Source organism: Epinephelus fuscoguttatus, linkage group LG20 (genome assembly GCF_011397635.1).
Source record: "Epinephelus fuscoguttatus linkage group LG20, E.fuscoguttatus.final_Chr_v1".
NCBI classification, from domain to species: Eukaryota; Metazoa; Chordata; class Actinopteri; order Perciformes; family Serranidae; genus Epinephelus; species Epinephelus fuscoguttatus.
This window is the reverse complement of record NC_064771.1, coordinates 8950968-8977287: the sequence shown is the minus strand read 5'-3', so window position 1 is coordinate 8977287 and position 26320 is coordinate 8950968. Positions and strand designations below refer to the sequence as shown.

Genomic DNA, 26320 nt, shown 5'->3' with positions numbered 1-26320 from the left:
TTATCACAACCTGTACATGGCACTGTACAGTGTATTAACACTAAGACTCTAAAAGTCTGCTGTTTTCACCTGGACAACAGTACAACTACCCAAAATGTTGTTTCATGGCATGCACATGATGCTGAAGAAAGCTGCAAGAAAGGAATACTCAAGCAAATTTAAGATGTCGTGGAAAGAAGATTCCCTGTTTCTTATGGAAAGCTTTTAAGAAGACGGGAATACATTTTATAAAAACTGACAGGTTGAGTTTCCATCCAGCATAGGTGTCACACAATACCATGAAATTAATGAGTTGGTGAATGAATAAAAACTGATGAATTTACTCTTTATATTAATGTCTGTGAAAACATGGATGTTTCACATACATCTTCCCCAGGCAGCACAAAAGATCTATGCAATCAGCACAGTTTCAAGGTGGACACCCAAGATTAGTGTCACCAATTCAGTATCTGAACAAATGTCTCCCGGGCTGTTCCTGAGTTATGACATTGAATAATCACCAGAAAAGTGTTTTTGCAGAACATTATGATGTCACAGTGAACCTGACCTTTGACCTTTCGGATATAAAATATCATCACCTCATCATTTTATTCTGTTAGACATTTGTGGAAAATATTGCCAAATTAGCTTACAAATACTTAAGTTATGGCCAGAAACATGTTTTGTAATGTCACAGTGACCTTTAACCACCAAATTCTGATCAGTTTATTGTTGAGTCCATGTAGAGGTTTGCGCTAAATTTGAGGAAATACTTTCAAGACCTTCTTAAGATATCCCATTCACGTGAATGAGACAGATGCAAGATCATTGTGAAATTGACCTTTGACCACCAAATATTAATCAGTTCATCCTTCAGTCCAAGTGGACGTTTGTGCCAAAATTTAGAGAATTCCCTCAAGGTGTCTTTGAGACACTGTATTAACAAGAATATGATGGATGCAAGGTCACAGTGATCTTGACATTTGACAACCAAATTCTTAACAGTTGATTCGTCAGTCCAAGTACACATTTGTGCCAAAATTGAAAGAATTAATCAAGACGTTCCTAAGATATCTTGTTCATAAGAATGGGGCAAAAACAAGGTCACAGTGATCTTCGCGTCTTTCCCTGCTCCATGCAAGAGTGCCTGAAGTTTGTTTTTTGTCTTTGGTAAGATTTTGAGCCCTTTTCTTCAAGAGCACCTGCATTTTTGGACAATAACAATCAGTCCTTGAGCACACCACTACCTCGCTTCTCAAGGTCACAGTGATCTTGCCCTTTTAAACACCAAATCTAATCAGTTCATCCTTGAGTCCAAATGGACATCTGTGCCAAATTTGAAGAGAATCCCTTGAGGAGTTTTTAAAATATTTCATTCAAGAGAATGGGACAGACTGACGGACGGACAACCCAAAAACATAATGTCTCAGGCCATGGCCGTCGCCAACACAATGATCATAGCAGCAGTAAGTCAACCTTGAAAACAACACTTTTCTGCCTTGTAGTAAAAATGTTCAATAGGTCACTAATTATTAGGAGTCTTGTAATTCCAATAGATTATAGCCCTTTAGTTCTAGTAGCTGGCTTTCTCAACACATAGCCAAGTAATCACCTAGGTTAGTGGTATTCATCAACAACTGTACTGTATCAAGCCCAATGGATATGTTAGGATAAATCTGTGCCTTTGGGGCTGCTTCTGACACATATTTTACATTTTCTACCTTGTTTATCTATGGTGCATGCTTCTGTGGATCTTTTCTCCAGGCTTACATTACAGACTGTTTTGTTTTGTCACTGCAGCTATGTTGGCCAGCTGTGCAACACTAGCGGTGAAATAAGTATATGCTAAGATAAAAGCTTTTAGAAAAAATGCCAAGTACCATGCATCATGTGGCACAACAGCCACTAATCTGCAATCACTTGAGGTGAGACAAGTATGCTAGGAACAACAGGCCTACTATTCCCTCTCCGCTTAGTTGTGCCCTGGGCTGACCCCTTCAAAACATCCACACACTGAAAGCTCCAAACCAACTCCTGAGACAGTAGTCCTAAATGAGAGCACTGAGAAGGATCAAAGATAACATGAGGTACAAGTAGGTAAGGAGACAAGAAAATTGGGGAAAGAATCAGAGGGAGACAGTGAAAGGGGGCCGATGAAAGGGCACCAGGCAGAGAAGATGATTACAGACATGTAAGAGGCATTTGAGGGCGATGGTGTGTTCTCACCTGGTTGGAGGCCTTCAGGATCTTGGAGCGGAAAGGCACAATGGCACACAGCACAGACAGGAACCAGAAGATGAAGAGGACCCCTGAGGACTGAACCCCACGTAACCTCTCAAACTGGATCAGAAACGTGGCCAACAGCTGAGAGTGGAGGGAGGCCGATATTACACGGAGAAAGGAAAGGAATGGGGGGCGGGGGGGGGTTGGAGAGAGAGAGTTAGATTAGCCAGGACAGAATCACTGAGGGCATGTAAGGTAAACCACAGGCTGACTGGGTCAGTTTTTCATGCTGACTGCTCCCCCATCAAACAACGGGTTAGACAGGCTGAAACACGACTTTTCTGGCTTTTCCCTCAGGAGAACTTTGAACAATGGGTACACTGCTCTAACTGAATGCTTTCGGCTTGGCCTATCATGATAATTATGTTATTGACTTATCGTACCAAATATGGACATGACATGATCTTTTTGCTGACCTCGATATTGCCCGTTGTGTTTGTTAACATAAGAATGTTACCAACAAAATAAGTTATGACTAATTCTAAGTTATTATATTATGAAGGTTGTAAGTGGAAGACACACAGTCCTGATAGTCATTGGCTCGCAACCCCTGGCAATGAGCCAAAAAAGTATATGTTTATAGTTTTACCCCCAATAACTTCTTCGTACTCTCCATAAATCCACCAGCAAACCACCCAGCTCCCAGGCTGTCTATCCCCAGGAGCCGACGGCAGCATACCGACCAGATTATATAGGTAACTGCAGTGTTCCTGGAGCTTCATTAAGCTTGTCTATTAAGGCCCTGACACACCGAGCCAACAGTTGGCCATCATCCAAAGCTAAACCATTGGCGAGCGTCTGCCACCCATGTCAGTGTGCTGCAGATTGGCACTTCAGCTCAGTGCACAACAACAGAGGTGAGGAAAATTAACAAACAGCTTAAGTCCTGAGGGAGTGAGACCAAAACAAACTTGTAATATAACATACAGATTTTTCTTTACTCACTAAGCTTTATAGCAGAAGCATTTCCTGATGGTTTATGTGCTCTGTTCTTTCAATCAGGTTGTGTTGTTAATATGCTAACTGGCTAACTATCTTCAAGATGCCCTCCAGGTTTCCCTTTTTGAATAAGGACTAGACAGCCACTGTGTGCTGATGTGGAGAGTTATTTCCTCTCACACAGGAGCAGAATGTATGTGCTGGTTGGCCATTGACTGTAGTCCAGGGTGTCTTCATGTGCAACATTTTTGGCCTAGACACGGTGATGTCAGGCAGCGCAGCAGGGGGCCTTCTTTGTCGCTAGTTCTCTGAAGTTGGTTTGGTGTGTCTGAGCCTTTACTGGCAAGAGGCATCACCTGGTTTTGTTTTTGTTGGCCAAAGTTTGTATTAAGTCTCAAAGTAATTTTTTGGATAACTCCTATGCATGTACTACAGTTTTATATATACTTTCAAGTACATATTACCAGATATTAATTTGATATTAATTCATAGTCTAATTCCAGTGTCTAAATATTCTTTAAAGGGAATTAAGCTCATTCAAAAAAATGTATACCTGTTATGAGTATGGTCTAAGACAACTGATAAAATCTACCAAATCCAGCTAGAATGCTATAACTCAAATGTGTGATGTCATCAAGTATAGAGTCTGGAGCTGCTCCAGAGACAGACAGTTGTTCTAGATGACAGTGAGAGCACCCAAGGAATTTTCTGTGTATATGTGTACATTTTCACAACTGAGAACACTACAAAAGAATAAAGCCCCTTTGGCTATAAAAAACAAAACAGACATTCAGTGGGTCCACAAAATTAGTCTCCCATTCATTGTCTATGGAACAGCTCCAGACTTTACAACCGATGACATCACAAGTTTGAAACTTACCTGTCTGGTTTCTGGCTTTGAGAGAGGGGAGCTCATGTTCACAAATACTCATTGAACTTTCCAAGGCCATGGAAATAACATATTGGAATTCCTAATTAAAAGTTCATTGCTCTTTAAAAGGGCTTTCTTGCATTACTATGCTATTCTGTTATCAATATATCAGTGACTTAAAATAGTCTAAGAATCACAATGTTATTGTTTATCACAATTACTTATGGGACAATATATTGTGACAGACCTTATTTCAGCCATACACAGGGTGACTAAAAACGCTGGCATATCTCTGACAGGAAATGATGGCAGTCTATTGACAAGACAAACTGTGTGTCCTAAATTCGTACTATATACTGACTGTAAGCAGGTGTGCGTGGTGTGTTCACCCTGGAAGAGTGTCAAAACCAGGTATACTCAAACCAAACAGACTGTGTACTAAATATGCATGATTTCTTCATGTGGTTTTGATGGACATTCTTCTTCCATATGCTTATGAATATACAATGTAAAGAGGAAATGGAGGGGGTGCCAACAGCTGGAAAAAATAAATTGTGGCTGGTGGTGAGACGGCTCCACAAAGATCAAGAAAAATCTCTTTGCAAAGTTTAATTGGCAGTGACATTACAAAGGTCCTGTTTAACTGATAACTGATGTTGCACATAGAGTGATTTCCTGTTAGTATATAATCGTAAAGTATGTTGATGTTTTATTTTATTGTATTTTAGTAACTGTTAAAACAGTAAAACATGATGATGAGTATGCAGCGCTGCAGAGAATTAGTATGTAGTATGGATTTGGGACACACCATAAGAGGCTACAGCTCACTAAGACACAGCAGTGCCAGCTAATTGCTCACAATGACAACACTAATGCATGCACAGTTCTTGATAAAACAAGAATCACATTTATTTTTTTTGCAAGGATTGAGATGAGGATTTTTCAGGGAAAGAGTATTTTTTTCCTGTAACCAAGACAAATTATTGCCGTTTGCACAATTGCCTTTCCTGTCTGTAAATGTATAAACAAAAAATATTAAAATACCAACATTGTCAGAAACATACCTCCACGTATGAATATAAAAATCAATTGCTATACCTAAATATCTATCCATTTACATCCCCATCAACCCCAGGTAGTGCAAATGGTTTCTTAGAGATGCAGGCTATGCATTGCTTTAAATGTCACATGCACTTATGACTAAAATGAATCAGATGAGAGCTGATGGAAGTAGCCTTCGACAACTGCTTCAGTTTCCACACACAGCAGTAGAGTTGAGAGGAAGGATTGATTCATACTAACCTAAGTCACTTGCTATTGAGTTAGGACTGTTTAAAATAATTTGCACCAAAAAAAAAACCAAATAGGATCTTGCAACAGGTAATTAATACCAAAAGGAAACAGAACTTTGTGTATGCTACTTCTGCTAAATTTAAAATAGCATCAACTGTCTGATGGTGTAATTTGTCGGACATTCACGACACTGCAGAGGCAAACAGCTTTTTAAAAAAACGTTAACAGTGCAGCATAGATGATAAAGCACATTTCAAAATAGAAGCCTGCAGTTGCCTGTTTTTGGATGGACATTTCCTCACCATGGTCATGCCGAGAACCAGCGGGGTGACAAAGTAAATGGGCGGCTGAGTGTGGCCCTGCCGCAGCTCGTGGAATGTGTAGAAGAGATCTGTCCAACACACTATCCATAACAACAAGCCCAACACCTGAGAGCAGACAGAGAGACAGATATTAGAAAAAGTGAAGACATTAAATACTTAAAAAACAGAGGGAAGTAAGGGAAATGAATAACTGGCTGGTAACCTATGTAAACATTAGAGGGTGGGGGAACGCCAGTGGCTAGTTCTGTGCTCATTGTTCAGAGTTAATGACTTACGATTTGATTGAAAATAAAATCAAATTGTGCTAAGTCAGTATATTTATCCTGGGTGTTTTTTTTCTGACTTTTGTACTTAAAGTTTGTAGCAGCTATAATTTCATGAACAAAACTATACATATAGATCTTTGATAATAAAAACTATGATTAATGATTGATGTACAGAATGTCTTGTTTTCATTGACAAAATGAGACGGCACTAAAATGTTATTGGTGGGCTACTGGACATTCAAAATGAGATGAGGAGAAATATTATGAAATGTATTAGATAAGGAAGCCAAGAATGGCCAAGCTTGCAATTACTGTCTAATGCCATGTGATTGGTATGAGCTCGGAGTGCCAATGGGTTGAGAAACACCGGTAAATAGTCAGTGCCAGGACACCTTGCGAGCCTGTGAAACACTCATACCGGAGCAACACCTGCCATGTGCAACTGTGGATTTGTAGAGTTTGTTGGTTGCTGCGGTGGCTGTTAGCCGCTAGCTCCGCTTATTAGCTGCTGAACAGCAGCACAGAGAGCAGCCACCAACCGACAGACGAAGTCCAGTTTTAGCCACAGACTCTGTGAAAGGACATGAGTTAAAACCTCCAGACTAACATGTTGTAGATTTAGAAAGAATTCAGGTTAAACTTATTTTTCTGCGTCTTTACAGTGAGCTTAATAAGGCAGTCACTTATATTAGCCTAACTAAATTAGTTTAAAGAGGAAAAACATTTTGACCTTAATTAATGACTAAAGGGTGACTAAAATGTAATGACTTTTCGTCAGCTAAAACTGGACTTAAAAGTTTTAAATTGTCATCGACTAAAACTATGTAGGATAAATACAACTAAAATGTGACTAAAAGTAATGAGCAGAAGTGCAACACAAATATCAAAGTTTACAGCGTGTGTCCGTGCAATGTTGCATCTCAAATGTCAATCAGCTGCCCACCATCAAGTCTGAAGCTTGACTCTGTTTTTACAAACAAGCAAAAATGCCAAAAAAAATCTTCTTTTGAATTGTTAATCATGTATGGCTGCAGCTTTGTTATAATTTTAAGTGAGGAAAATCCCAATTTCAGGTCAACTTTAAGGTTTCAATAACTGTTTTAGAGCCAGCCAATGAAGTACTAATTGACCAACTGTACTCATAAAACAAGTGGACAGTGCTGAGTGACCAATAGCCAGCAGTATCTTTCTAACTGTGCTTTGGAGTACACTGTGAAATAAACTATTATGAAGTCCCATCTCACCGTTTTGATTCTGTTCATAATGGACATCATGATGTAGCCTCTGTTGTTCCTCTTGAGATAGAAGAGGTAGATGGGGCTGACAACCCAAAGGTAGATGCACGGCAGCCATGCCAGGACAGTAAGCTGAAAACAGTCTGAGAGGTCAGGCTGATCTGTGTTGAGCGTCTGACTGGCGTCCTGTGGAGACACACAACATGGAAAATGGCACTTTAGTTTACACTCCTTAATCTCTTATCAAACAACCCCAAAGATTGCTATCTACACTTTCTCACTGACCAGCTGAGATCGTGACTCAGACACACACTTTAAACAGTGTACACATGCATCTTCACACCTCCAACACCCACACAAACACACCACCAAAACTTCATCCGACCAGATGTTTTCCTGAAGTGAAATCTGTAAACACTTTGACAATATTTACAAGTCTCCATGGTCAGAGGGCACGAAACATGATGTGAAAGAGTTCTTCACATAAGAAACTTGGCTGACACCTCTCAGTGCACAAACATACTTACTTTACATTCCAAGATTAGCAGCTTTACAACCAACCTCAATGACTAGCAAGTTAAAGGTCAGAGCCACAGCAGCCTGGCCAAATTCCTCTAACTGCAGAATATTTATTAAGCAGGAATGTAAGTGTGTGGCAGCTGTGGCTCAGGAGATAGAGCAGGTCACCCACTAATCTGAAGATTGGCAGTTTGATCCCTTGCTTCTCCAGTCTGCATGTTGAAATATCTGTGGGCAAAATACTGAACCCCTGATTGTTCCTGAAGGCTGCGCATGTCATTGTTTAACTGATGAGCAGGTGGCATCTTGTATGGTGGCCTCTTACAAGATTTGGGACAATCTACCCAGATACGTGAACGCAAAAAACAGAGGGGTAAATACTAAGTGGGAGTGGCAAGGGGTGTATTAGGATTGAGCGTAAACAGGAGGTATTCAGCCTGTCGCCTGCAGCAATTTATCTAACTGCTCATTGTCAAAAGATGTCGAAAATGACCGCTGTCTTGTTTTTTAGACAGTATTGACATTGATTCTGAATATAAAAATATTCAGAATCATTATCTATCCATATCTATCCATCTATGGATATTTTGGACAACACTGGTACCAGTGATAATCTCAAGAACACAGACTTCATGAGTTTGTTAAACACAAACCTAAGGAACCAAGGTGGGGTTGAACTTTCCATAATGCTATAGTGTAATGAGGGCTATAAGAGGAGGTGTAGCTACGATATTGGTATTTTGCAAGCTAAGTTTCACTTTCACTTCAACTCGCCAGAGCTGACGATCGGGACCAAAGTTTATCTAACATTAACAAGACATTATTAGCTGTTGAGGGGCGTGGTTAATTAGGCAAAGGTGTAGAGTTACATCAAAGCCATTTTAAGGCCCGAATCAGACGTATTTTAGCAGCCTGTGGCAGCTTTTGTAATGGTTTTCAATGAGAGTGAAGTGTTTTGCTTACTGTTAAGTGCCTCACATTTTTACGACTTATGTGCCCCGCATTTTTTGCAAGAGCGCCCTGAATTCCCCAAGTTGAGAAATCTTCAAATCAGAGTGGAAAAAGCACCCAACATCATTGCTCTTTTTCCCATTGTCCAATCAGATGAATCGAAAGGCCGGCCTTCTGTAGATGCAATGACAACAAGCGGTACTGTACATAGTGTGTGCAAAGCTGACATTGCTCGCTTTCAGCGACATCCGAGGCAAGCTGCAAAACATATCTGAAACTGTTGCCTCAATTGCTTTCTAACATTTCACCAAAAATAATTAGGCCTGACAATTCAAAGCAGATTGTCAAATTGTCCCTGACTCATCTCAAAATAAGCCTTGAACCGACCATCATCCAGGCAAAGCCTCTGGACCAGCCAGTGGTCCTCACTGTGATTTCTCCTCTTTCCATGGGACTCATGCACCCACACAGATCAGATCAGTTTACATCCATGTCTGTGAAAACATGGATGCTTCACACACATCTTCAACCCAGCAGCACAGAAGATCTATACAATCAGCACAGTTTCAAGGTGGACACCCAAGATTAGAGTCATCAGCTCAGTATCGGTGTTCCCTTTTGTTTGTGAGATATGGCGTTGAATAATTGCCAGAAAAGTGTTTTTGCAGAACATTATAATGTGACAGCGAAGGTGACCTTTGACCTTTTGGATATACAATGTCAGCACTTCATACCTTCATCATTTTCTCAATTTGTGTGAAATACTGTTATAATTTCCATATAAATTCTGAAGTTAAGGACAAAAAAAATTGGTGTCGTCACAGTGACCTTGAACTTTGACGATCAAATTCTAATCAGTTCATTTTTGAGTCCAACTGCACATTTGTGCCAAATCTGAAAAAAAAAAAAAAAAAATCCCTCACTGTGTTCTTGAGGTATCGCATTCGCGAGAATAAAACAGATGCAAGGTCACAGTGACCATGACCTTCAACCAATGACCACCAAAAGCTGATCAGTTCTTCCTTAGGTCCAAGTGGACGTTGTGCCAAATTTGACAAAAATTCTCTTAAGGGTTTCATGGGATATTTCATTCACAAAAATGAGACAAGCTCACAGTGACCTTGACCTTTGACCTACAACCAATATAATCTAATTACTCAATTGCTGAGTCCAAGTGGACGTTCTGCCAAATTTGATTGAAATCCTTAAGGCATTTTTGTGATACTGCATTTCCAAGAATGAGACGGATATATGGACAACCAGAAAACATAATGCCTTTGCCAACAGCTATCACATGAAAAAATGCTAACAGGCAATTTTGGGAATAGAGATTAGTTTTTAAGGGTTAATCAATGCCCAGAGAAGGGCTTTACACAACAATATTTAAAGCAACAGCAAGCAGTGTCCTGCATCAAGCACAGGTTTATCTGTGACACAAGCAAAGTGCGAACATGCCCTAACTTTTTAGGCCACTTCTGTTGCTTACACACTCTTAAAAATAGTAACAAAAGCATGGAGGGACCTGAAAACATGGCCATAGGTTTTTAAAGGTTAAGGAACTTCTCTAAGACAAGGTCTGCATGTGATGATGTGTGAACGTTAAATTTTTCCACATCATTGTATTTAAACAATATGATTCATTTATTTTGCTACCGAAGAACAATAACTGAGTAATCCAGGGGACATCCGCAGGAGAAAGGTAAAGTAAACATGAATCCTAGTGAGATACAGCCCTGACACAGCGGTTATCGTGCTCCCCTTGTCAAACACAGTTGAAGGCCCACCCACAGATGGAACCAAGATAAACACAGCTGCCAGCCTCCGACTCTCCACACACCACCACACCCATCTGCTGAAGCATGCGTGCACGGCTAAGTGTGTGTGAGAAAAGTGTTGCGGTGGTAAAGAGGTGACGGGTAATTGCTCAAGCTGCTGTGTGTGGAGGGCAGCTGTAAAGTGTCCATCTCTGTTTCATAAGTTCTGTCATTCTGGCACATGGGCTCTAAACACATAGTGTGTTGAGCTGCTGGTATCATCACTCTTCTTGACAGGAAGGGTTTCACAGACCACAGGCAAAAAGCTTCTGTTATTTATGACCTTTGAATTTTACATCTTTTAAAAATCTTCTAGATATTTTCCTCATGTCTGTCACACACCCAGAACACATCTTTAAGCTTTACCACAAAAATGCACTCTAGTTCCTATAATGACTCAACAAAAAACTGAATAAACACTTGCAGCAGATATAAACATATTGTTATTCTATTGGACTTTTCCATTTTAGCAAGTGTCTGTGCTTCCAAATGGTACATCTAACTAAAATGCCAGGGAGGAAATACAACATAATTAAGTCTATAAAGTAGGGTTTGTTGTTCATTTAACAATGGAACTCTTTAGTATTCTTTTAAAGGAATAGTTTGATGCACTTTTACCACTCTAATGTCCATGCAGTAAACAGGAGGTTACCACCAGCAGCTGGGTAGCTAGCATAAACAATGGAAATGAGGAAACAGCTAGCCTCGCTCTGTTACAGAGTAACAAAATCCACCTGTTAGCTCCTCTAAAGGTTTAGTCCCTAGAAAAACCCTAGTATTAGGGCTACAAATTCTGGTTTTATTAGTATTTATGTGAGGGGTTATCTTTTGTCCAGGTGCAGTAGTCTTATTTAGTAATTTATTAGCAGACACCAGTTTTAAGACACCTAAGGCTTCACATTTCACAAGTGGGGTTGTTAACTGACGCATTCCGTGTTGTAGGACAAACGTGAAAGTCTCTTAAGCTTGTGTTCATTACAGACCTTATCTCAGGCATCTAACCAAAAAACAATTCAAAAAACCCACTGACCCACTCAAGACAAGGGAACCAGGAGTGATACAGTAAATGCTAACTAATCTCCGTGTTTTAGGACTCATTCCTGCACAACTCTATAGTCTTCCAGGTGTTTGACAAACGTTGGCCTAGCTATGATGCTAACTGGCGCTATGAACTAAACAGATCTGGGAGGAAATATTAGCAGTTTTACGAACGTAGCACCAGTTTGCATAATATTAGCATTTAGCAAATGCCTGGACAGGTACAGACCGAATCATAAACCAGCTGTGTGATTTTCTCCATGATAGTAATTTATTTGAGGAATTTCAGTCAGGATTTAGAGTGCATCATAGCACTGAGACAGCACTAGTTAAAATTACAAATGACCTTCTGATTGCTTCAGACAAAGGACTTGTCTCTGTACTTGTTTTATTAGATCCTAGTGCGGCGTTTGACACAATTGACCATCAAATTCTACTGCAGAGACTGGATCACTTAATTGGTGCACTGGTTTAAATCTTATTTATCTGATCGTTTTCAGTTTGTTTCAGTTTGTTGACGTTCATAATGAATCATCCTTATGTACCAAAAGTTTGTTTTGGAGTTCCACAAGGTTCTGTGCTCGGACCAATCCTATTTACTCTATATATGCTTCCTTTAGGTAACATCATTAGAAATCACTCTATAAATTTCCATTGTTATGCGGATGATACACAGTTGTATTTATCGATGAAGCCAGAAGAAAGTAATCAATTAACTAAACTCCGTAACTGCCTTAAAGACATAAAAACTTGGATGAGCACCAATTTCCTGATGTTAAATTCAGACAAAACTGAAGTTATTGTTCTTGGCCCCAAACAACTCAGAGACTCTTTATCTGATGACATAGTTTCTCTAGATGGCATTGCTCTGGCCTCTACCACTACCGTAAGAAACCTCGAAGTAATATTTGATCAAGATTTGTCTTTTAATTCTCATTTAAAACAAACCTCAGGGACTGCATTTTTTCATCTGCGTAATATTGCGAAAATCAGGCCTATCCTGACCCGAAAAGATGCAGAAAAATTGGTCCACGCTTTTGTTACCTCAAGGCTGGATTACTGTAACTCTCTATTATCAGGTAGCTCTAGTAAGTCCTTAAAAACTCTCCAGCTAATTCAGAATGCAGCAGCACATGTACTAACAGGAACTAAGAAACGAGACCATATTTCTCCTGTTTTAGCTTCTCTGCACTGGCTCCCTGTAAAATCCAGAATTGAACTTAAAATCCTACTGTTAACTTATAAAGCTCTAAATGGTCATGCTCCGTCATATCTTAGAGAGCTCATAGTGCCATATCATCCCACCAGAACACTGCACTCTGAGCACGCAGGGTTACTCGTGGTCCCTAAAGTCTCCAAAAGTAGATCAGGAGCCAGAGCCTTCAGCTATCAGGCTCCTCTCCTGTGGAGTCATCTTCCTGTTACGGTCCGGGAGGCAGACACCGTCTCCACATTTAAGACTAGACTTAAGACTTTCCTCTTTGATAAAGCTTATAGTTAGGGCTGGCTCAGGCTTGCCCTGTTCCAGCCCCTAGTTAGGCTGACTTAGGCCTAGTCTGCCGGAGGACCCCTCTATAATACACCGGGCCCCTTCTCTCCTTCTCTCTCTCTCTCTCGTATCCTATTACTGCATCTAGCTAACTCGGCCATTCTGGATGTCACTAACTCGGCTTCTTCTCCAGAGCCTTTGTGCTCCACTGTCTCTCAGATTAACTCATATCGCAGCGGTGCCCGGACAGCGTGACGTGTGTGGTTGTGCTGCTGCCGTGGTCCTGCCAGATGCCTCCTGCTGCTGCTGCCATCATTAGTCATTAGTCATACTTCTACTGTTATTATACACATATGACTATTGTCACACGTGTATACTACCAGATATTAATACATACTTTCAACATTTTCTGAAACATATAGTTAAACACGATAGTCCGACATATCTGACATTTCTGCTGTGCTTTTTTTTTAATGTATTGGGTTGCCTTACTATTTCATAAACCAAATCTACAAGCACTGAAGCTAAGCAATTTACTGCTGTGGATGAGGGCTGCAGCAAAACAATATTTTAGCCACCTAAAAAGACCCACTTCAAAGAAATCAGTATCAGTTGAAGTATAAGCTATATTTGGAATGTTTTCATCACTGTACACACACTAACCAATCAAGACAGCGGTAGGCCAGCAACTCCTGTTTTCTGTTGAGTAAATTCATTGTTTTTAAAGTAGTTAAAATATCTTAAAAATAGTATACTTTTACACTGATATTGATCTTTATAGGTCAGTCTTTTTTTTTTGTAAAGGTGGCTAACTAGAATTACGGCCACACAGTTGTATACCTCAATGCACCAGTCAAGTTGAACTTGCAGTCTACATCCATGTCTTTGAAAGCATATACGCTTAACATACATCTTCCTCCAAGCAGCACAAAAGATCTATACAATCAGCACAGTTTCACACCCAAGATTAGTGTCACCAATTCAGTATGCCCCTAAATATCTCCCCCCTCAGTGTCTGAGATACAATGTTGAGTAATGGCCGGAAAAGAGTTTTCGTAGAACATTTATGATGTCACAGTGAAGTTGACCTTTGTACGTATGAATACTTGAGTGATGGCCAAACACTTGTTCTGTGAGGTCACAGTGACCTTTGACCACCAAATTCTAATCAGTTCATGCTTGAGTCCCACTGGACGTTTGTGCCAAATTTGAGAAACTCCCTCAAGGACTTCTTGAGATATTGCATTCACGAGAATGAGATGAACACAAGGTCACGGTAACCTTGAACTCTGACCACGAAAAACTAATCAGTTCATCCTTGAGTCCAATTAAAATTTGGGGCAAATCTGAGAAAAATTCTTTCAAGGTGTTCTTCAGATATCCTGTTCAAGAGAGTGAGATGGATGCAAGTTCACAGTTAACTTGACCTTTGACCTATGACCACAAAATCTAATCAGTTCACCCTTGAGTCCAAGTGGACGTTTGTGCTACATTTGAAGAAATTCCCTCAAGGCATTTTTAAGATATCGCCTTCACGAGAATGGGACAGACTGACGGACAATCCAAAAACATAATGCCTCTGGCCACTATTGCCAGCACAGGGGCATAAAAACTAATCAATTAATACTGAGTACTAGGTTTGAACGATATTGGAAAAAACTGACACTGCCATTTTATTTTATTTTTTTTGCAATATATATTGCGATATTAAAAAATACAAGAATTTCCACCAGATGACTTGAATAGCTCTATTTGGAAAGAATTAGGTTGACTCACCATGACACTGTTGTATATAATACCCTTCTATTAATCCAGGCAAGTTAATTTTATTTAATTTTATTTTCTATATAGCGCCAGATCACAACAGATTCATCATCAGTCCTTTAAGGTTACCTGTCCTATTGAACATGTCTATACCTTGTCCTTTTATTAAACAAACTAAATAGCCTTATGTTATTTATATTATGTCATTTCTGTCTCTCCTCTGCTCTCTGTATACGCGCACACACACACACTCACACAGACACGTGTGCACACACACACACACACATACACACACACAGGTGAGCACACTACAGCAAAAGTATACGTGTTCTAAAAAAAGAGACAACATCACATGTCCTGCGATGTGACTATCGCACATGCACACATCGTGATGGCGATGTTCAAACGATATATCATGCAGCCTACTGAGTATGTTCAACCCTGTTCCATTTTATGAACGTGATTCGTGTTTGGTTTTTTTTGTAAACTCTTAAGTTTTTGAAAATATATATTGTGATTCAGTCTATAGCCAATTAGAGGCAGAGTAGGGGCGGGTATTTCCACAAGGCATACTGGGTAGGTGTGCCCAGCGAGTCAGTTTAGCCTCTCAACTGAACTCTCAGCTTCAGTTCAATTTTTGCCTAATTATAACACAAGTACCTACTAAGTGAAGATCTACCTATCACTAAATTATATCAGGCTGCACCACACAAACTTGTTCCAATGTAAAGATGAGTGGTAAGTAAATATTAACACAGAGTAACTGCTACATGTAAGTGTTGCATAGCTATCTGACTGTTAGCTTGCTAATGTCTAACTTATACAGTATGGGTACCAGTATATAGTCAGGAGTAATGGCAGTTAATGGTCGACACATTTTAGCTAGTTTTGAACTAGATAAAATAATGCTTAATAATGCAATCAACTGGGAAGATTTTAAAATATCCTTTACAAAAATAACACAACAGACCTCAAATTACAAAACATTATGCTAATGTTTGACTAAATGACCAAATAACGTCAGCTAGGTTAAAATAATCAGATATTTTCTACTCATTCTAAACAATATAAATACTACTGATTCTAAAAACACTTATTTCTCCATGTATGCAGATATAAATAAAACAAAGTCATAGCTTCAACCCCTCACATAACCGCATGTAAAAGCCAAGTTGTTATTTTTACACTTTGATTTTTATACAGATTACAAACACAAGATATAATAGGGAGTGAACTATTTTGATAATTGATTTATTGTTTTACAAAATGTCAAAGTTTTGGTGGCTTCAGTTTAACCTGAGAAACAACAGTGGAGCCAAACAGAGCATACTGATGGTCTATTCTTATTACTGGCTTTTTCCTCTGCTATAATATCTGTTAGAAGTAATGGCTTCTGCAGTGTTTGCATTGCAAATGTGCCCTCAGGACAACTAATATGTCCACCATTCCCACATTTCTCCTTCCCTCATGCCAGCCTGAGCAGCAAACAGCACATTGTTTGTTTTCATACCGCATGTAACACACATCCCTATCTCAGTGGGCCTGGAACCGAGTGCTGAAAAGTAAATGTCAAATTTAAAAGCATTCAGGTATCTCCAATGCACACTGGGGAAAAGGCAGTGAGCAAATACCATGTTTAATAACCAACCATACCAGACAAGGAGTTTTTCTTTGCTCATACACATCACATTAATACTTATCTTGGTAACAAAGGCAGTGAATGTACATAAAACGTGGTTTAATTAGTTTCTGCTAGCTGCTAGCTCGCCTTTCAAATAAAACATTCATGTGAGCATATAAGAGATTGTGGAAAATGTTTTAATGTTTGTTAATAGATACTAACAATCGTTTTCTTTTGAAAGTAAAAGAAGAGATTGTTTTCATGGATGAAAGGAGAAAAAAGGCTATGATTTGTTAGCTATTTGGTTGCTATGAAAGCATGTGGTTCTTGCATAAACTCACTCCCTTTTGAAAATATTTCATCTGATACGGAGGCTGGTTTCTCCATCAGGGCTTATCAAAGCCGTGGCCTGAACATGATTAAGCTTACCGAAACAATCTGACACAGAATCTGAAACGATTAATATTGTTAAACAAGCCAATTGATAATGAGTATTTGTAATCCAAACACACAAACCATAATAGTCAATAGCTGACTGCAAGAAGCATATAAACAAAATTAAAAATGACAATTAGCAGTTATAAAAAGGCATCAGAAATTACAATGATTTTATCACAAAGTAAACTTTTACAGATGTTTATCATGGAAAAGATGAGGAAAACTGCTCTGAACAGACTGCAGCACTTGCTAAATCCAGAATGGTCGGCCTTTATTCCATTTCACAGACTTGGTTCAGGCAGTTTTCACTACATTGAAACCTGACACCTGAAACTTAAACAAAAAGTGACATGAAAAGGGTGCGGCACTTTGCAGTACCAGCCAGCCAGCAGAGGCTTACACAGACAGAGTGAGTAAGTTAAAACCTAATACTAACAGAGCAGGGAGTCCAAAACAAATCAACTTTAGAAGATGAAGCAGAGAGAGCTAACCTGCATGTCAGGCATTTCCCACCCCTGTGACTCTCATCACTCACTGGGATTGTTGCATAGCACCTAGTTATTATCGAAGGATGTTTTTAGAGCTGCAGGGATCTGATTTCATAAACACAAAGTTACATTAATTATCAGTGCTAATGAGCATGAACTGAATCAATGTTAACAGAAGAGAGTTTCCACACAGCTGTCATATCATTTACAGTCCATAGCAGCGTGGTTTGAGAGCCCTGTGGTTGTATGCCTCCGCAAACCAGTCAGGTTGCATTTTAAGTGTACATCCATGTCTGTCCAGACTCATGTAGCCATGACAGTTGACTATGCTTCAAATATCAATGTTGCTGCAAAGAACCTACAAATTCTAATGCATGGATGCTTCACACACATCCTCAACCAGACAGCATAGAAGATCCAAACAATCAGCACAGTTTCAAGGCTGACACCCAAGATTAGTGTCACAAGTTCAGTATCCCACCAAAGTTACTAAAATATGACATTGAATAATGGCCAGAGAGTTTGGCCAGAGTTTTTGCAGAACAACTTGATGTCACAGTACTTTGACCTTTTGGATTTAAAATGTCAGTACTTCACTGTTTTATTCTAGTAGACATTGTGTGAAACTTTGTCATAATTAGCATATGAATGCTTGAGGTATGCCCAAAAATGGGTTTTGTGAGGTCACAGTGAACAGACCACCAAAAATACAATGCCTCTGGCCATGGCTATTGTCAGCACAGACGCTTAAAAGCTGTCAGTTTGCTTTTCTTCTAGGGTTAGGCCCTTAAAGGGCCACTGTGTAAAATGGGTTGAAAACAGTGACATCAGTGGTCAAATTCTAGATTGCAGGGCTCACTTGCTCACCCCTCCCGTCGGGTAAATGACGGTGGCCTCGTAGGGACAAAAAGCCTTGTGCAGACACGAGTTTTTCAGGAGTAGGTCTATCTAGCGACGAGTTAAATGTTTATTTAGAAATCTAAACCATGTTACGACATTGTAATGGATCCCTCACGAGCAGGAGACCAGAGGAGCGTTCGGGAAAAAGGCCAGTTTATTTGAGCACTCCAAAACTCCGGTAACACTCCACTCCATCCCAAACTCTGACTCTTCTAGCGTAACACACACAGTTCACACACATACTCGTTTATAGTACCTAGCGGGTACCCCCTCCCCTCTCTGCTCCACCAATCTCCAGCCCGCACACTGACTGACAGCGTAGCCGGTAAACAGACCTCAGCTGTTCATTTGGCCATTGTGGTCCATTCGCAAACTTTATAACTAAAAAAACTTTTCACTACTCTCTATCAACGAACTAATAATACTTTCTGCTGTTTCCCCCTCCTTCTTCCTTCCTCCCACTGTCTTCGTTGGTTTATTTATACACGGGAATCTCTGGCTGGCTGGATTGTCCGCTCGGGCTGCCGTACATACATGGCGGCGCAAGATGGCGACCTCTCTAAAGCAACGCCCTTGCTATATATATATATATATATATATATATATATATAAAAGCATAATTATAAGGCTACGAAAACCAAACGAATTTTATTTTATAGCGATTATACACCTATATAAACATATTAATGGGTAGAAGATTCAGATTCAGATTCAGATTTGACAGTAAACCATGCCAAATATTACACACTGGCCCTTTAAAAGAAACTAATGGTTTAAATTTAAAGATTAACGGGAAACGTACTTAACAGGTTTCAGAAATTAAGTATATCAGCCTTGTATTAGATTCCCATCTAAAATTTGAAAAGCATGTTAAAATGGTGAGCAAGGTTGCAAGGTTCCTTTAAGATTAGTGCATACAGGGTTTTTAAACATAGGAACACCCATTGTGAATATGCAATAGACTCCTTTCCCATTGTCTGTAGTATGCCTTTCTGTTTTTGTTTTTTTCCTGGGTTGTCACATTCAACATCAGTAAACAGTAGAAAGCAGCATAGAGGTCAGTAAAAATGTTACAGTAGTTACTTATGGTTTATAATTGTTACTTTACATTTAACCTATATTTAGAATATTTTTAATGTGTACTTTGCTGTCAGCCATTTTAAAAGGGTTAGTCAGGACTCTCCAAAGTCCCACAACAACACAAACGAACTAATTGACTATAGCAGCAATAGACCAGCAGCTCATGTTCAGTAAGCTAACATGACTGTTTTTATCAATGGTGTCTAATGGTTTTGACAAGAGCATAGATGGGGAACTGAAGTTGCTAACGGCTTCCCCGTCAGAACACGCTGTCTGACAGAAAAATGAAGCTGTGAAAATACTGCCAATGAATTTCTCTGTGATCCCCAAGCCTATTCCAGATGTCACATGTGTGAGCCCCACAATATGGACTCGCCATATGGCCGGCACAGATTTCCTGGATGAAATCCAAAACATGTGCAGTGAACCATTTTCGATTCATGTCATGTCAGAAAATGACACAGAACTATACAGTAAGTGGCCATTATGAAGAATAATTGACTGAGACAACATTAGTGGTAAAGCCTTTGGCAGCAAGCTGGCGCCAGGTCAAAAACTATTTGGTAAATCACACAGACAAAAATTAAATTGAACATTTATACATAACTCAGTGATTGATACATTTCTACAGGACTCGGTCAGGAAACATTAAATGATTCCACACTGAGACAGTCAGAGCTGATTTGTACTCCACCCATTTAGCATTGCACTCCAGGAACACTGTCAGGCTCACAATGAGACAGGTTTTCAAAAATGATTAAAATTGATGCACCAGAACCAGAGACATTGTTGTTTTTATTACACACATTCTTCCATGTCGAAACCTGAGCCTACATTTCCAACAATGCAACTTGACTGGCAAGAGTTTGTTTGGAGATTCAGGTGTAGCAGCTAATGTAGCCTCAAGCATCTAGCTTCAGGCAGAGAGGAGGAGTAGGAAGTCTGGTACTCCACATCTCCAGATTTTTTTCTTTCATTTTAGAGCTTTATCCTGCTCTGCAATTCTGCTGAGCTTTTAAGCCCGTTTTAGCTCATTGTTTTGGTTTTACAGCACATTTACTATGCGGCATATTCTAAGTTAGATAGATAGTGAATATTTGACTTGGGTCTCCCCAATTGGCTGTTGGCTATCTCCCCAGCTGGATTTCAGTCTAATGCAAATACAAGGTGTAAAACTTGCACAGAGAACACTGACCACAGTTGAGATTTTTCTTTTGTCTATTCATTCCTTTCATTTTGTCAGCTAAAACACTGACAAAATGTTTAAACCATCTGCCCAAAGAGTTTGACATGCTGCCGAATCTACCTCAGATTTGTTCAATGTCCACTGTTTAGCGAGTGTATGTCATGATGTGAAGTGACTGTTCAGACAATAAATAATAGTTTAAACCACAATTAACTGTCTGGTGTCTTCAACTTTCATTCAGGGGCAAAAATCAGCCTTTAAACTTGAAAGAAATGATAATTAGACATGTATTGTGTTAATTATTAAAACTGTCTGAAAGCTTTATCATGATAACATTTTGAGTCATATCTGGATTTTTTTTTTCACCCTTAGATGACTTGCTATTTCCCCATTTCCGGTCTTCATGCTGAGCTTAGCTAACCAGCAGCTGATGGAAGTTCTATATTTACCACAGAGAATGATATCAATCTTCTCATCTATTGCTTGGCATATTTCCTGAAATGTTGATATTAGTGCTGCCAGCATTGGTGCAATAATCGTGATGCGATTACGGTTAATTGCGTGCTGCTATTTTCACAGCCGCCTGTCTCTCAGAGGCCATAGATGGCTGGCCATAGATTAGTTTCTTTAATATCACTATGCCTGGGTATGAGGCTGCAGAGGCTAAAGCATGCTTAACCAGGAGAGTGTGATAGTGTGATACAGTTTCCTTAATTATCTTATTATTTCACCTCTATGTCATTTTGGTTTAAATTACTGTATCATTTTGTGGATCTAGTGAATCACATGAGCTTTCCTACTGTTGCTCAAAGCATTAATAGCAATATTATGTACCCAGGAAGATCATTTAAAAAAACAAGGTATTTGTATTAGTGTTGTTATACTGATCAGTTACATTTAACACACTTCTAAAGTAGTGCAGGTGGTGTGGGGGTGACGCACTTATGCTTTCTAGTGAATTTAGAGGGTGGACTATTAAAACTGCAGCATGCTGTCCATCTGTTCTGTGTTACACTGAAAAGCTGTTGAGTAGTGTGAATGGAAGGCTGACGACAATAAAGACCGCAGGAGGACAGGAATTGCTGCTGGCCATTTTCATTTACACTCCCAACATGGAAAACATTTGCAATGTTATTCATGGATCTGTGTTCCTCATAGTTTACTGGACACTACCATATTCCTGAAATGCTGATTACAGGATAGACATTCCTATTCGCAACGCAATGGTTATGATTTGATTGATTAGAGGGATTTTGATGTCTTACTTAGGAATGAAAACCAATAAAAACAGCTGCAGAACACACTGGAAGTGACCCAGACTGTAAGGATAATAAATCACAGACCAGCCTGTAGGAGGACATGGATAACATGAAATAATTAGCTTTGATGTTCTGAAAGGACTTATTTGTGTTTTTATTTGTATAAATGTAAATTACATTTTTGAAAAGCAATTTGGCATATTGCCACTAGCACTTTTTTTTTGGTCACAAGGCTGGGAAATCCCTTTCATTCTAAGACTCAAAAGACACCACTTGACCATTCTCAATTCCTGATTTTTTTGCTGGGTTGGCAAGCTTTCAGTTCAGGAAATAGCTGTAACAGAGGAGGCTTTTCTTTGACATTATTACATGTTACAAACAGGAGCTTGACTGAGCTGCGAATGTGTGGACCCAACAACCTACCACTGATCCCCATCCCCCTCTCTATTCATGACACTGCAGTTCCACAGGCTGTACACCAGTCAGCTAAGTTAAGTAGGACTTACTTAGAGGTTCAAGGTGAAACCCTTGTTTTTATGCCAATTTATCATTATTATTATTACTCTTTTTCCCTAACATTTTTGCTAAGTCCTATGAGATGGTAGATCAAAGACACATGAAATTCTCACAAATGATTGAAGGTGAGTGCAAATATGCTGTTCAACAAACATGACCACAATCAACCTAATGGCGGCGCTATAATTAAGGCCCAAAAGTGCAACTGTGGAAAGGCCACGTTCCTCACTCCATAAGTCCAACTGACTTGAAATTCAGCAAAGAAGTCAAGCTCAGTGTCCTCTCCTTAAAGCCTGAAGAACCACTGAAGTCCACCTGACAAGATTTCTTGAATAACACATTTTTGACATCTACTAAACTGTAGGTCAGATTGCAACCAAATTTCCTGTCATTATTGAACCAAACTTATCAAATGTTAGGCTAAAGCTTGTTGATATCTTACTGTGTTTTGAAGATACTGACCAATGAACAGAAAAAAGGGCTTTGCTCAGCATACAGTACAGGCCAAAAGTTTGGACACACCTTCTCATTCAATGCGTTTTCTTTATTTTCATGACTATTTACATTGTAGATTCTCACTGAAGGCATCAAAACTATGAATGAACACATGTGGAGTTACGTACTTAACAAAAAAAGGTGAAATAACTGAAAACATGTTTTATATTCTAGTTTCTTCATAATAGCCACCCTTTGCTCTGATTACTGCTTTGCACACTCTTGGCATTCTCTCCATGAGCTTCAAGAGGTAGTCACCTGAAATGGTTTTCCAACAGTCTTGAAGGAGTTCCCAGAGGTGTTTAGCACTTGTTGGCCCCTTTGCCTTCACTCTGCGGTCCAGCTCACCCCAAACCATCTCGATTGGGTTCAGGTCCGGTGACTGTGGAGGCCAGGTCATCTGCCGCAGCACTGCATCACTCTCCTTCTTGGTCAAATAGCCCTTACACAGCCTGGAGGTGTGTTTGGGGTCATTGTCCTGTTGAAAAATAAATGATCGTCCAACTAAACGCAAACCGGATGGGATGGCATGTCGCTGCAGGATGCTGTGGTAGCTATGCTGGTTCAGTGTGTCTTCAATTTTGAATAAATCCCCAACAGTGTCACCAGCTAAACACCCCCACACCATCACACCTCCTCCTCCATGCTTCACAGTGGGAACCAGGCATGTGGAATCCATCCGTTCACCTTTTCTGCGTCTCACAAAGACACGGCGGTTGGAACCAAAGATCTCAAATTTGGACTCATCAGACCAAAGCACAGATTTCCACTGGTCTAATGTCCATTCCTTGTGTTTCTTGGCCCAAACAAATCTCTTCTGCTTGTTGCCTCTCCTTAGCAGTGGTTTCCTAGCAGCTATTTGACCATGAAGGCCTGATTCGCAGTCTCCTCTTAACAGTTGTTCTAGAGATGGGTCTGCTGCTAGAACTCTGTGTGGCATTCATCTGGTCTCTGATCTGAGCTGCTGTTAACTTGCGATTTCTGAGGCTGGTGACTCGGATGAACTTATCCTCAGAAGCAGAGGTGACTCTTGGTCTTCCTTTCCTGGGTCGGTTCTCATGTGTGCCAGTTTCGTGGTAGCGCTTGATAGTTTTTGCGACTCCACTTGGGGACACATTTAAAGTTTTTGCAATTTTCCGGACTGACTGACCTTCATTTCTTAAAGTAATGATGGCCACTCGTTTTTCTTTAGTTAGCTGATTGGTTCTTGCCATAATATGAATTTTAACAGTTGTCCAATAGGGCTGTCGGCTGTGTATTAACCTGACTTCTGCACAACACAACTGATGGTCCCAACCCCATTGATAAAGCAAGAAATTCCACTAATTAACCCTGATAAGGCACACCTGTGAAGTGGAAACCATTTCAGGTGACAACCTCTTGAAGTTCATCGAGAGAATGCCAAGAGTGTGCAAAGCAGTAATCAGAGCAAAGGGTGGCTATTATGAAGAAACTAGAATATAAAACATGTTTTCAGTTATTTCACCTTTTTTTGTTAAGTACATAACTCCACATGTGTTCATTCATAGTTTTGATGCCTTCAGTGAGAATCTACAATGTAAATAGTCATGAAAATAAAGAAAATGCATTGAATGAGAAGGTGTGTCCAAACTTTTGGCCTGTACTGTATATGCAAACAAGTAAACATAACTCTACAACACTTGGGCCCGTCATCACAACTTGCAAAATAGGTTCACATGAGTACCTAAGACATAACCTGAAAGTTTCATTGAAATTGACCACTGGTGGGGGATACAAATGAAAGAAAATGTGTGTGGCGTAACATAAATCAGACTATAAATCATAAATTCTTTGTCAAATCATTACAAACAGGATATGTTTCATAACAATGTTGGACCTTGTATGTAAAATTATTTTGTAATCATTCAATAAAGGGCGCTACCAGTTCAGAACAAGTGCACTTGCCTGATGGAAAATTTGTCAACAAATCAAAGACCAAACGTCACTAAACTTAGTTGATATTTTTCATTAAGCTATTAAAACATGTCCCCAAACTGATTTCACAATTGACCAGTAGGGAGCGATTGTGTTGCTAAGGAAAGCCGTGGCCCGGCACAGATTTGGTCATAAATGAATGAGCATCTGTCTAATCATCAAAGAACTTTTAATGCAAAAGTCAGAAACTGTCAAAGCTCTTGATCCTTCCCAGGATCTGATGTTGTAACATTTTCTATTTTTATGGAGTCACAATTGTTATTCAACTGTCTAAGAAAAAAAATAAGTTCTGGGAGTTGGTTTTAATGGGACACAATTACATATAGAAATAAAAATGAAAAGTTGGAGGTGATTTTTAGACAAAATTTGAGAGCTAAGAAATGACAAGCCAAAAGTAGAAAACAATTGGCTAATCTCCGTCTACATTTCATTATGCAGTCATTATCAATACTACTATTGTTTACCTACAATCAGACTACAGTCAGACTGTCCATTTAAAGTGTGGAAAGTGTGACCTTTAGCTACAGTATGTTTCTTTCTCTCATTTTAAGTAAAAGGAAACACAACATAACAAATGCACACTAACTACTGGTGAGCATTTCCCACCAAATATCCTGTCAATCATGACTCTGACTTCTTCAATTACAACAGCTTCCTCTTTTTCAGTTTCCATCCAGCCTCAGCCAACAGCACCCAACCTAACTATCAAAGACATAAATTATTCCGGACTTATGCAATCCCTTATAGTTTACACAGTCTGTCAGAACACAGTGCATTCGAAGTAAACTCTGTTTGCGTTTCTATCAACACAACTGTAATCAAAGCTGCTGCTGACAGACTGAATTGTTGGTATTTACTGCTGCTGATAAATAGGTTTTGGACTAGCTTGTTTCATGTGTACTACATGCCAGACATGCTGTCCGCATCTGCTACATCTTCTTGTACACTACTAATAGCAGTGTCCAAAATTAACTTTTTGACTTGCCGACCAAGGCGACTGATAGATGGTAAAATCCACTGGTCGAGCATATTTTACCAACCGAAATAATATATTGCCTTTTTCTGTCATATATTTGTTTCAGTACATTCCATTATGATAATAAGGCATTACATGAATACAAGCTTAAGTGGAGGACAAAGCAAAATTTTAAGAAAAATATTTTCAATAGATTAAACAACTCATCACCACAGCCTCAGCATGTGAATAAGTTCCCTCTGGTAAGCAGCGATGCGGTGTATATGTCAAGGACTTTTATTGGGAAAGGTAAGAATGGAAGCAGAAAATCTGATGTGCTGTCATTAACAATGCGGGAGGCAATAAAAAGTTTGCTTCAAACTACAGTGCCTGTTATTATTTTATCACTGTCATAAGTTTGGGTGCAACTGCTGAGCCTCAGATTTACATTAGCCTAACTGAAGCTAGCAGCAGACTGGCAGCAAGTGATATTTTAGCAGATCAGTTGATGTCTAGTACGGTAAACAGTGCTACAAAACTAGGTGCATTCAAGACAGTTAGTTTCGCAGTACACACAGTACATTTTGCATAAAAACACATCTGTAGTGTTTGTGTGTGAGTTAAACTGTGACGCTGACAAGAGGAGCAGCAGAGCAGCTTTT

General features: G+C 39.5%; 1 protein-coding gene across 3 annotated transcripts in view; it reads right to left on the bottom strand.

The window, feature by feature from the left end:
- The window catches only part of abcc3 (ATP-binding cassette, sub-family C (CFTR/MRP), member 3), an 88288-nt gene that overhangs the window by 53217 nt on the left and 8751 nt on the right, over positions 1-26320 (bottom strand). For all 3 annotated transcript variants that reach the window (XM_049563518.1, XM_049563516.1, XM_049563517.1), the window contains exons 2-4: positions 7199-7375; positions 5668-5793; positions 2206-2343 (exon numbers count right to left, since the gene is read on the bottom strand). In XM_049563518.1, coding sequence (XP_049419475.1) covers positions 2206-2343; positions 5668-5793; positions 7199-7375 — 441 coding nt within the window. The remainder of the gene's footprint in view (positions 1-2205; positions 2344-5667; positions 5794-7198; positions 7376-26320) is intronic.